This window comes from Cygnus atratus, chromosome 1 (assembly GCF_013377495.2).
Source record: "Cygnus atratus isolate AKBS03 ecotype Queensland, Australia chromosome 1, CAtr_DNAZoo_HiC_assembly, whole genome shotgun sequence".
In the NCBI taxonomy this organism is placed as follows: domain Eukaryota; kingdom Metazoa; phylum Chordata; class Aves; order Anseriformes; family Anatidae; genus Cygnus; species Cygnus atratus.
The window spans coordinates 16,333,264-16,346,658 of NC_066362.1; the positions used below are offsets into that span (position 1 = coordinate 16,333,264).

General features: G+C 44.1%; 1 protein-coding gene across 1 annotated transcript in view; it reads right to left on the reverse strand.

The window, feature by feature from the left end:
* The window catches only part of CELSR1 (cadherin EGF LAG seven-pass G-type receptor 1), a 165,965-nt gene that overhangs the window by 45,690 nt on the left and 106,880 nt on the right, over positions 1-13,395 (reverse strand). Inside the window, 3 exon segments of the mRNA XM_050708099.1 lie at positions 1,605-1,730; positions 3,016-3,179; positions 4,364-4,521. Of these exon segments, the coding sequence (XP_050564056.1) occupies positions 1,605-1,730; positions 3,016-3,179; positions 4,364-4,521 (448 nt within the window).

Consider the following 13,395-nt stretch of genomic DNA (forward strand, 5'->3'; position numbering starts at 1 on the left):
AATAACTGGCATGTGGTAGCACTACTCCCCATTTACTCCGGCACAGGCCACAGCAGAGTCAGGCCCTGGCATCCTCTCAGGAGACATCAGTGTGGGTTTGCACCAGAGACACCAACTCATCAAGTACTACATGACTCATGAAGGGAACACCAGAACTTCACTAACGAAGACACTTGACATGAGACACATGGGAAAATCAGATCTTCATACAAACCTGGAGAGCTCAAAATATTTGAGGAGCTTCTACAGAAAGCAGGTCTGCAGCTGGTGGCAGTAATAGTAGCTCTAGGCTCTGCGTGAGGTGGTAGATAGGAAGAGGCATCCAGCATCCCTTTCCCCCACCCCTCACCCTGCAGACCCTCATTTCTAAGTCAGAAAGCCAACTGTGTGCTCTGCCTGCAGCCCTCTCCTCCTAGGCTGCTGCTTCTCAGTCAAGGTGAGAACAATTTCAACCGTCTAGTTCTGGCTCTCTGGGTGAGGCATGGTGTGCTGAAGCGGTTTGCAAACATTGTGGCATGTGCAGCTCAGGTTGGAGACCTGCTATTCCAGGGTCCATGTCCTGTACAGTAATCAAGAATGTCTGTTTCGGGGTAGATACACCAAAAGAACAAATCCTTGCTCATGCTATAAACTATTCTAGATGGAGTTGCCAACCCTGGAAGTATTTAAGAGATGTGTGGATGTAGTGCTTAGGGATGTGGTTTTCTGGTGAACTTGGTAGTGTTAGGTGATGGTTGGACTGGATGATCTTGAGGGTCTTTTCCAACCAAAATGATTCTATGATTCTAAGTGTATAAGGGGGAAAATGGAAATGAAAGCCTACCATATAAGCCTCAGAGCAAGCATGGCCAGAATTTGTCCTTCTGTTTCTTGGAAAGTCATGTCTAGTTGAAGCAGGCTGTCTTTCTTGTAAGCCTCCAGTGTAAGGGACTCCAGAAGAGTGACCCTCCACCAGACGTGGTGGTGCTGCCTTAGAGCGGGCAGCCCACTGTGGCACTGACCCCACGGTTCCCCTCATGCAGGCTCCTCCTCGTTTCCTTGGGAAGAAACTACCTGCGAGTTCTTGATGCCCTATAAAACACACCTGCAGCTCCTTCCGCATCCCATATTAATGAGGTTTTACACACACGCACACAATGTATTCAATCAAAGAAAAACCCAGTAAAACTGAAAGTGCTGGTGCTCAGCAGAGACGGCCTTCTTGCCAAGGAAGTGGTGATTAAAAATGCACATTCAACCCCGGTCTGAGTCAAAGCCTAATAAAATCAACAGGATTCTTTCCAGTGATTTAAGGGGGCTTAGGATCAGGCATTTTTACTATAAACAAATTACTAAATACTGCCAAGTGCTGTGGAACTCCTTTGGTCTTGTAAATAAATCAATGAAAGCTGCTGTTACTCATGACAGTAAGTCAGCTATCATATTTACTGTAGAGGTGATCTCACGATCATTTCAAATAGACAAGAGGTGATTTTCAGTCTCAATTGCAATCTTCTGTTACCTATCCCTTAAACATCACAGCTGGACATACATGCTCTGAGATGTCAATGGCTGGTAACGAGACGTGTGCACAGGACTTCACACAAGGGGCCCCTGCGTCCTACCTTGCTCGCAGTTCTTCCCCCCGTACCGTACGGGGCACTCGCAGATGTAGGTGTTCCACTTGTTGACGCACGTGCCTCCGTTCTGGCACCAGTTGGCTTCGCAATAGTTCCTCTGTGCTGCACAGCCTGGAATTCAGGAAAATGGTTACTTTGCGTGGCTTTAGCGAAAAAAGGGCTCTGGATGATTGACTGTGTCTGAGTTTCTTTGCAAAAAGCAGACACAACCACTACAGCGTTTCATTTATTTTTTTAAATATATTTGAAGTCAGTGAAGCAAAGTGTGGATGGCAAAAGTTTTCATGAGCTGGGCAAGTGTAACATTCATAAAGACAAATCTATCAATGGCTATTCAATACAGTCACTGAGCTGTAAATCTCTGGGTGGTAAGAGAAAATTTGGGGCACATATCTGGCCACCACTGCTGGAGACAGCCAGGTAGACCAGCGCTGTGACTCAGCACCATGATTCTCAGTTTACTGTCATGTAACCAAGAAACCAGCGTGTAGTGTTACACAGAGGAGTAACACTATTGTAGGTCAATGTTTTAGACCATGTGGGAACATGCTTTGAAATGAGGAAAAAGAAATCCATCCTAAAGAAAACATTTCTTTTGTCATGCCCTTCCTGATGTATATTTCCACAAGATAAAAAATTGTGTTTAATTAACATTAGAGACATGAATGTTAAAAAAAAAAGCTCCAAAACAAAATAGTAAATTTAAGCTTATGCCACAACTTCCTTCTTAATCCATGATCTGTGCAACATATCTACAAGAACCAAAATTTAGGTCTTACATGGACCTGCAGCAGGGTGGGAGGAAAGGACTTGCCATTCTTCTGTGTAAGAGACATTTTTATGTTGATGAGAGCATTTTGTATAGGAGCTAACCCTCATCATTGATCCAGAGACTAGAAACCAAACCAGAAACTCCAACAGGCTGCTGCATGAAGCAGGCTTCACATTTGAAGGACTGCAGAATTTGACTTACAGGATAAACTTAATTTATGAAATAATCATTACAAACATTGCCTTTTTCGTGAACTAATCCCATTGGCTTTCAGAGCAAAGTAACATTGAAAAGGTAATTAAAAAAAAAAAAAAACATAAGAGGAGTAAATTCCCTGTGCAAATTCCTGAGTGAAACTCATAATGATGCAGAAGGTTTAAACAAGCCCAGTCCTTTTCTGCATGCCACTTAATCCTTTAAGTGTGCGCTATGCCACAGGCTACTGTGTGTGTCCTTGGCACAGGCACTGACCGCACCTTAATCAAACAAATAAGGTGTGTTGAGCAGGTCTGGCTGAAGCTATGCCAGTGAGGGGGCCCCTTGAAATGCTGAAATGCTTTTTTATATACAGCTATGGCAGAGAGCTTTCTCCTGTTGACTTTTTAGGTTCTTGGTTGTTCATACCTGGCAGCGTCCCATTATTGGCGATGTAGCTGGCCATGTCGATCGGCTTGCTGTCAATAGAGAGGTTCCTCATGCAGCCGATAAACTGCCTGTTGTGCACCGGGAAATCTTCTGGCAAGTTTGGGACCCCACCAAGCAAAAGAGGGCCAGTCAGGTCCAAAGATCTGAAGAAACAAAGAAATGGGTCACTATTTCCTGCACACAATTTGTTTGGTTTTCTTCCTTATCCTACTGTTTCCATAAGCACATCGGAGATGGTGAGTTTACTCGTGTTGCCACACAACTCCCTGTGCTACATCAGCGCTTTCAGAGCTGATCAAGTGACCTTCTGGTAAAACAGCTGATCTCAGTGACAGTGCAGAAACACCATAACCTGTAATTTAGGAGTTGGTGGATGCATATAGAATCCAATGACCTGCTTCTAATAGCAGAGGAAGAAAATGAAAATGTGGAAGAAAAAGAAAATTATGGGAAAATGTGCAGCCATGGGACAGTTCTTTCTGACTCCAGTGATCCAAGAGCTGGCTTACAGTCTGCAGCGAAAGGGCTGAGGTGCTGTAGATTTTAATATAGTGACTTCATTACTCTACAGTGCCAACCCTTTTTAAAATCTTCTGAAGATCTTAGTCTTCATAACATTTGGTGGAAGTAGGTTCTGCTGACCGACTCCACAGTGTATAAAAAGTTTATCATTTGGTCAGTTTGAATTACCCTTAATTTTTATGATGTTACCCCCTCTTAGGATTTTAGAACAGCATATGCATATCAATGGCCTTTCTGCTATCATTCATTATTTTATACACCTACTATGTTGCTTGCTATCCATCTCCTCTTCAGACTCAACAGTAATAATATTTTTTGGTCTTTCCTCACAGGAGAGCTTTTTTTTTTTTTTTTTTTTTAATACTGAATGATTTTTTCTGTGCCTCCTTTATTTCTATCTCCTTTGAAGATAGGACTGTTAACTTAAATGATGTAAGTAATAAGCTCTTCAGCAATCCCCTTCCTAATAATGTGTAACATTTTATTTGCCCTGCTCCCTGAATGTTCATACTGAGTAGATAATTCTGGGAGGCCATCCACACTGTTTTTGCAGTTCTTTTTGATGCATTTTACAAGTAATTTAGGCACATGTCTGTATCTACGTGAAATCGTGCATTCCACCCAGTGTGCCAACACTTGCAGTAGCCTCCACCAAATTTCATTTGCTGAACTAAAACTTGTAATTTTTTCTTGTTAAGTTGTATCCCTTTTTCTAACTTAATTTGTTTGGCAGTTAACCTTGTATTGTGGACTCTCCCTTGGAAGAACAGAATGAGTGGAAAACATGGATATAGGAAATCCTTACTTCTTTGAGCCAGTCTGAGTCCCCTGGGCAGCACAGGTGTAGTTTCCGATGAGGCTCCCGAAGCGCACGGCCACCGCTGTGTCGCAGTCATCCACAGTCACCACTGCCACCTTCTCTCCCGAAGGCCCGTGGGGAATTCCTAATCGCCCAATGTTGGGCTTCAAGAAGCAAATGGCACATGTCACACAGCGCTATATACACACAGGATTTAAACGCTGGTTCAGCCAGCTCAACAACATACTTCTTACTCTCACAAAGGGACTAAAATAAGATGTGTTGTCCTGGTTTCAGTTAGGACAGAGTTAATTTTCCTCCTAGTAGCTGGCAGGGTGCTATGTTTTGGATTAGAATGAGAAGAGCGCTGATAACATGCTGATGTTTTAATTGTTGTAGAGCAGTGCTTACACCAAGCCAAGGACTTTTCAGCTTCTCGCTCTGTCCTGCTAGCGAGCAGGCTGGGGGTGCAGCAGGAGCTGGGAGGGGACAGACCCAGGACAGCTGACCCAAACTGGCCAAAGGGGTATTCCATACCATCTCACGTCATGCTGAACAATATATAGGGGTGGCTAGCCGGGGTGGGGGGGCCGGCTGCTCGGGGATAGGCTGGGCATCAGTCAACGGGTGGTGAGCAATTGCATTGTGCATCACTTATTTCGTACACATTATTATTATTAATACTATTATTATTATTGTTATTATTTTTCCTGTCTTAATAAACTGTCTTTATCTCAGCTCACAGGCTTCACTTTCCCGTTTCTCTCCCCCATCCCAGAGAGGGAGGGGGGAGGGTGAGCGAACGGCTGTGTGGTGGTTAGCTGCCAGCCGGGCTAAACCACAACATGTGTAAATGAAGCAGCAGAAGCTAAGTTGACCTATGAAATCGAGGCAAGAAAAAAACACAACAGACGGATGACTTTATAGGGTTCATCCATGCCCCATGTGATACACAGCATGGTCAGAAGTGGCCTCAGTCTTTGCCACTACTGAACCACTTTGGCCCAAATCACTTCAAAAGGGTGCTTTCTTACTTCTGCTCAACAAACTCTAATAAATTCTGTTCATTTTGCAGCTCTTCGCCTCAAGTGAATGAAGGCACTTCATTTTTAACATTGTTTCTGCCTGAAGACATGAAGATGTAAAGTGATGTAATACCACAAGGGAGGTCATCCTCACTTAAACCAGGTTTTCCCTGAAGGGGATACTATGCCAGAGCCACCAGAAACTGAGCGCGGGTTCCAAAATAAGGCCGTAGTAAAAGGTTGTCCGATGAGTGGGAGGGACCAGTCATCCGAAGGAAATTCAGTGATTGCAACAGATAGGGAAGCCTATGGGACCGAGAATCCAAACCCAATCACCTCCACCACAAGCACATCCTTCATCGCTGGTACACATCCCTTAATTTCCCAGTGGAGGGGCACAAGCTTTACCCCAGCATGACTGATGGGAGAGCACATCTGCTAACCAGAAGCTCAACAGCTGCCACCTCTCTGGTGGAGAGATGCACCGCTACGGTTAAAAAAGGGACCACGTATATACAGCACATATGTATATACAGCATATACGTATATACAGCAGTGTAATAGCCTTAGTGAAGAGCTAAGAAATTGTATAAGAAAACTCTGTCATGTTTAGTGTTTGTAGAGAGCTTCAGAGTCCTAATCGACCACTGGTACGGGTTCTCTCAGGACTTTTTAGGCGAAAGAGAAGCAATGAGCTGAACTTCCCTGCCTTTGCTGCTGTTCCTCTATGGACAAAGGGACACCTCACAGGAGTGAAATCACCAAGATCTGACCCAGACATGCAGCATAACCAAAAGCCAAGAGATATTTTTATCATGTGTTGATCAACAAAGCTTGTAACCATATGAAAATGGAAGATGGCTAGGCATTACACTCTAGTTTGCTGTACACTCACTTCAAAACACATACAGCTCAATTGCGTACTGAAATCCCTTATTTCTAGAGCAAACAGGGAAGCAGCAAGGGGATAAAAACCTATTCTTACTGCTTCAGTTGTACACACAGAAATTTATTAAAATACTTAAAATCATGTCATCACTGTAAAGAGATACAGATTTATTTTTAAGGGTAATTATCCTAATGTATAAAAAATTTTTAAAAGGATATTTCCTGGTGTTGATTCCAGTTGGAAAGCATTTTCCATTTCCTCTACCTAATGTGAACACACAGTCTGGCCGTTATACAGTATAAGGTTTTGACCCCTCCTAATTGATATTAAGGCAGATTTTATTTTTCCAATACTCCCTTTGTTGCTGCCTAGCTTGGAAAGACAGGAAGCATACGTAGTTGCAGTGCTGAAAATATTATTGTATGCAATGATGGAAATGTTAGAGAGCAGCTTTTCAAAGCAAATGAAAAAATACTTAAAAAATCAACTAGCCGACGGGCAAACTTTCCCTTCCAAAATTAAAATGTTTACATTCTGGGTGCTACTTCTATTCATTCAGAGGAATGATTTGATTAACATTCATGTTCTCTTGCTTCACTGAAATAATCTATTGTTTCTTACATTGGAGCCTTGACAAAGGGAGGGTATTTATTCTCGCAGCAGGGGGGATCTGCCCAACGTTAATCAAGACTGCAACCTGATGAGACTCATCAGTTTGCAGCTGCTCCTTCACAGTCAAGTAGTTGCAGTGGCAAATGGATTTTTTTCTGCTTTTATGTAACATCAAAATTGCAAAGCTTTTCTCTAGATGTTGACTGGTAACTGCAGTGCAGGCCTCTGGCATCTGATGACCACACAGAACCACAAGATGAAGCAAAGTAAATGGGTTATTCAAGTGAACAAAAACAGACCCGCATGCAGTTCAAACCACCCTTAGTTCAAACATGTCATAATTTTCTGACCATGTTAAAAGACCCATTTGATAGAAAGGGCCAGAAATTCAAGAATATGTTGCTGGGAAAGGAAAGAGATTCTCTGAGTGATTTCATGTGAGCTGGACTTTTTTTTTTCGTTTATATGTAACAAGTACTACACCACTCATCTTTTCAGCCCCTAGCTTAGGGAATACTTTATAACTTAAGTAATGTGAATAAAAATAAAAAGCTGGAATGGATGGAGCCTAAGTTAGGAGTTCCTGCAGTACTGAATCATGAAACTGATTTTATTCATTTAATATTTTGATTAATACTAAATGTACATTTTTTTTGGTAATTGAAAGGATATTTAGAGTATCATGCATAAAAAAAAAAAAGAATCACTTTGAATATCTGAGTCCTAGAAAGAGAATTAATCACACATTACGAAACTTGGGATCTAATGACAAGAATTTCTACTGTAAGCTTAGAGATCGTCAGCTATAAATGATGAAAAGTATGCAAGAATTAACTGTATTAATTGGCTACAAAACAATTATGAACCATGGAGCGATTAAAATGTAAGAGGCAATGCAACAGTGAGTTGTTGCAAGGACGGGTATTAGGCAAATTTTATGACAATGAATAGCAGAGAATGTTGTGGATAATTTTGAATTCTTTTATTAAAAATAACTTCAAACTAGAGCAGATGCAAAGTAAAGGCTGAGGAAGGGTTTTGGAACCGAGAAGACTATCACTGCAATGGACACGGTACAAGAACAAATGGGTAAAATATGCCTTTGAGTAACATAGGCTGGAAATCACCAGGTGATGCCCAGCCATCAGAGGGGTCATCTTTGGGAGAGTATCAGGGGCAAAAATGATAAAAAAGAACTTGTTTGTGGTTATAGGAGCTGGTGTTAGCAGAGGACTGACCTATGGTTGTAAGAAAATAAATCATAGTAATTAATACTTGGAAAATGCACAAGAAAGTGAATTCCCAACACTAAATGACAGTACAAATATTTACATTTCAGGCACGAGCTTTGCTTCTGTGCAATACAACTGGAGCAAGACTGATCCCAAACAGTAGGAACAGCTAACACAAACCAGCATTAATTCACACTATTATTTTCTGGAAATATGTTCAAGGAATTAAAAGCCAGACTTTCATCTGGGTACTTAGCAGTCCTTTCTGCCTGTCAGACTCATCTCCTGAAGCACCATGCCCCCGAAAAGGCAAGTTTCATTAGCTGTGCCAGTTCTGCACTCATGAGTAAATGTTCAGTGTGGTGTACAGGAATTTACCAGCATGACCCCCATTAATAGCAATGCAAGTCATGTAACTAAGTTCCTGCTCATGGACCTGAAAATTTACCTTGTGCTGCCTACCCCTAAAGACTGCCTTTTAATTTAGCACTTGTCCAGAAAGAGGTTGGGATTCAAACTTCAAAGACCACATGCTGTAAAAGCAAGTAGCAAGCAGAGGAACCAAACAGTGCCAGAGAGAGAACTGGGTCTCACTTAAACAAACTATGAAAGAAATGTACTCCTCCTGGACTGGGGGAAAAAAAAAAAGGCAACCCTGAGTGTTGCAGAATTTTATCACCATCACGTATGTAATGATTCTTCAAACATTCAGTGTATAGAATCATAGAATCAGAGAATATCCTTGTGGGAAGGGACACAGAGTCCAACGCCTGGGCCCGCATGTGTCCGAGGGCGTTGTCCAAATGTTTCTTAAACTCCAGCAGCTCGGTGCTGTGCCCACTGCCCTGGGGAGCCTGTCCCAGTGCCCGACCACCCTCTGGGTGCAGAACCTTTCCCTAACACCCAGCCTGACCCTCCCCTGTCCCAGCTCCGTGCCGTTCCCTCGGGTCCTGTCGCTGTCCCCAGAGAGCAGAGCTCAGCGCCTGCCCCTCCGCTCCCCTCGTGAGGGAGCTGCAGGCTGCCATGAGGCCTCCCCTCGGCCTGCTCTGCTCTGGGCTGAACAAACCCAGGGACCTCAGCTGCTCCTCATATGTCTTCACCTCTAGGCCTGCCTGTATGTATAGCCAGGGCATCCCATATTAAAATCTGCTGCATTGACACCTATGCTTGCTTCTCAACTACATACAGAGTCTTTTGTCAAAGTGAAAGAAGCAGGGCCCTGACACATGAAGGAAGCCCCTACGTTTCTCTTTTTCTTTAAAACAAGATGAACCATATTTATGTTTCTCAAATTATGGCAATAAGTACATAAAATTGTAAACAACAACATGAAACTTAACTTTCTCCAAGCTTTCAGGAAGGAGATTAGCAGTTCTGATCTATGGGTGGGTAATCTCAAATTTTAGGTCTAATGCATGGCATTCTCCCAGGCCCAAAGTCACAGGAATGACAGTGTCCCGGGATGTCTTGAAAACTGCAGCATCCTTCCCAACCAGAGCAGAGTTAACCGTGAGATGTCCCACACATCTTCTGGCCTCAGTGGTGACCTGGAGGGACAACCTTCTCAAGCTGCGAAGGTGATGCAAGTCCCTTGGCTGCTGACATGGCCACCTGGGGGATTTCCTGTGGTTGCAGTTGGTGGCGGAGCGAGAGAACGCCACCCCAAAGATATTTCACTAGAGATGCCAAATCTGATTTTAGTGAAACCCAAGGACGGAACAATGAACTGTTTTGACTTTCTCCCACAATTTCAACAGAAAGAAACACGCAGATTCTCACAGGTGCGTGTAAAATGCTGGGAAGCTTCATCTGTGAACTTGCTTTGTATAAATGGAGACCGGAGAGAGGAGAGAAGGTCATCAAAACACATCTGTTTAGAGTTTGTGCATCTACTGCACAAACCTACTCCCATTCCACTTAAAATATCACAGAGATATTCTGATTCATCTCGGTTTCATTTGGATCTTCTGTTATTTTAAAGTAAATATTTAAACTGCTGGAGCCCACAGAGTTACTTATTAAGGATACAGATGATCTAATAATGCATAGTGAATGGAAAAGACATACAGATTAATGGATAATGGAAGCCTTGTCTTATATACTTAACAATTATATTTTTATATTATAAGTAATACTTTTTTTCAAAAGCCATGATGCAAAATGTTGGAGAGATTTAAGCAAATAGTCCAATCTTTGGTCAATTTATTTTTAATTAAGCCAGACTAGATACTGTAGATGTAAAAATATTGCAAAGTGCAAATGTTTGTTTAGTTAATCAGCTGCAGCAATGAGGATTAAGTGTCTGGATCTCACCTTGTATTAGTTAATCCGCAAGATACTAGGGCTTTCCCGAGGGTCTCACAAATCTCTAATCCACCAGGAACATCTTCCAAATTCCTAGTTCCAGTCTCACACAAAAAAATTACCATTTGAATTTTTGCAAGGATGGGAAGAGGGATACTAGAGCATTTTTGTCACCTACAGGGGAGTGTTCCAACTTCATGGATATTTCCTGTACTGAGACTCTAAGCTGTGCTCTCTGGTCCGAGCCTCAGCCACGATTACTTCCGTCTGCTTCAGCCACCCCATTGAGACTATTGAAGGAGCTGACAGCAGAGGAGAGGACTCAGTAGCAATCTGTAAATGTGGCCAAGAATTTGAGAACACAATAGGAACTCTCGAAAGCGAGACCCCACTGATCTAGCAATGCTTGGCATCAGGAGACCTGTTTTTCTCAGAGGACAGATATGTCCCCGTGCTGTAAGTACTGCCCTTCCTTAGCTCACTGTACACATAAAAAAAATCTGTTTTAGAAAGCTGGTCTTTTATCCAAATGCTTTGTGTGCCATGGCTTAATATGCAGAGCTTGCCTTGTTTGTCTTTAAATAAGTCCAAATCTGTAAAAAGAAAAGCCATCCTGAAGTCAGTGCCAGCCTTTCAGTGTTTCCAAGAGTTTGCTTACTGGACAATAAGTTACCCTTCTGTTTTTGTTAATCAGTAGCTAATGATTTATTGACTGTTAGGAGTGGTTAAAGGTTAAAAAGAATCTGTTTCCTAGCTATTTTTAATACAAAACAACACTCCTCTGCATTGCTAACGTGCTGGTTCAGCCCCCAAAACCCGGTGGTGCTCAGTGCAGAGCACCTCACGCTCACACCCTCTGGGGCTTTTTTCGTCCCAGAGCCTCCAGCTACAGCCATAATGGGGGAAAATGGAGCCAGTGGCAGGAGGGATGCTGCTGTCGGGTCTGTCCCCCCTCGCTGGCTCCCTGGAGCTCATTAGGCAGCCCGCCAGCCCCCCGGCTCCTTCATTAACCCTCCGGCCCCTGCTCCGCTATCCAGCGCCTGGAAGGGAGCGAGCCTCTCTGATTCCCAGGCGATGCCGTGCTGCTTCAGTGGTCAAAAAGCTCATTAACCGCCTGCCGCCATGGCCTGCCTGGGCCAGCGGCCCGAGTCCAGCCCCCACGAGGAAGATAAATAAATAAACAAGCAGGAAAAAAACAAACGCATCAGGCAGCAGCAGGCAATGCAGGGAGGAGAGGCTAGGAATTGCCACAGAAGCTTAGTGCCGGGATGTGAACTTTTCTGATCAGTCGGGAAACTCCAAATTAGGCTAGATTAAGAGACACCATTAATGTTAATCTCTGCTTTTTTTCAAGTTTCCCCCTAGAGATTTCCAAAGCAACTTTAAAATTAGCTGGTGTGAAGAACAGAAAATCTCTTACACACATCCACTGGATCCCTCCTGATTAGTCACCAGGGAAAAGCAGGCTGCATCATTTCACATAAAACCCTTCTTCCTTTGATGTATGTATCCCCTTTACTCCCTGAATATTTTAATGGCATTTCTTTATACAAACTTGGCTCAAGTCTGTAGAGAAACATGAGAGCCTGTGACAGTGAAAAGGAAAACCCCAAAGCTTCCCATCAGTGAGTCAAAAATGCAAATCCTGAAAAGCCACCAGACCAGTTCCTTTTCCTAGACAAACTCCCAGCAACACCGGTAGCCCGGATCCAGGCTGGGCAACAAAGCCGAGCAAGTTTTGCTAGACTGATTTGTTATCTCCTTCCTGGCTGCATCCAGAAGCTAAGGTGAGTGGTGGTGCCCAACAAGCTGCTGCTCTCCTGGCGGTACAGCAGGGATGGGGAGCAGCCTTCCCATCCCACCAGGCATGTCCCACCACGTGGCAATGGCACGGTGTTTCGCGGCAGAGCTGTGAAAAGCCACGGGTACCTGCACACAGCATCCAGCAGTGCACCTTTACTCCACGGTGTAACCAGCATCTTCACGAAGAGCATACAGCTCCTGCCAAGGGCAGGCTCTTGGATTTGACTCATTTTGGCCATGTCAGCTGCAGTGCTGATGGGAAGAAGGAGACTTCCCAGTCTGAAATGGAAATTTTATTCTCCTATTTGTATTACTAGATGCTCCTCAGCTCTTTGATGCTGAAGCAGCGAGGCAGCAAGGACCTGTTTTGGCTGCCAAGAGACCTTGCCCACCCCTCCGACAACATCCAGCTTGCCGCGTGGAAGACACCAACCACTGTGTTGCTCTGCTGCAGGCCCCCTTGTCTGTCCTCCATGGCCCTTTCCTCCTCCCTGGACTGCCCCTTTCCTCTGCCCCCTCCTGCTCTCTGAACCCTTTTTCTGCTTTTTCCTTCCTCCCTCCCTTCCACACGTGTCTCCTGCAGCTTTGCTCTCCTTCACGTGCTCTCCTCTCCCACTTCAGCAAACCCTTCCTCAATCGCCACTTGTCCCTATGCCAGAACACTACTCCCAAACATTTTTGGCTTTATATAGATACAGCATTTTTTATACCTTAATTTTGCATCCAGGATGCAAACGTTATTGCTCTCAGAGTGCAGGAAACACCTAGAAATAGCACGACATGCCAGCCAACTCCTTCCCCTTAGCCTTGTCCCTGGGGACACCTTGCCAAGCGTGCTGCAGCTCCGTGTGGGTGACGGGGACACAGCTGGGTCCATCCCAGGGGTCCCACACTGCTGCGTGGGCTGCCCCCAGCTCTTCTTGGTGAGGGTCTCCCAGACCCCCTGAGTGCCCGGGTAATTGCAAAGCCCTGCTTCCCCTCACTCCACAGACAGACGCAAAATACCTGAAAGTTCACCGTGAATCAGCGAGTTACTGTAGATTTAGTGTGTGATTAAATGGAGATAGCAGTGCACTTCAAAGCCCTTGCACCAAATTCCTGAGGTGCCATTTCGATGACTCTGCTAGAAACAGCGTGCCATGCTAAATCGGTGTTTCACCCCCTCCAAAACAG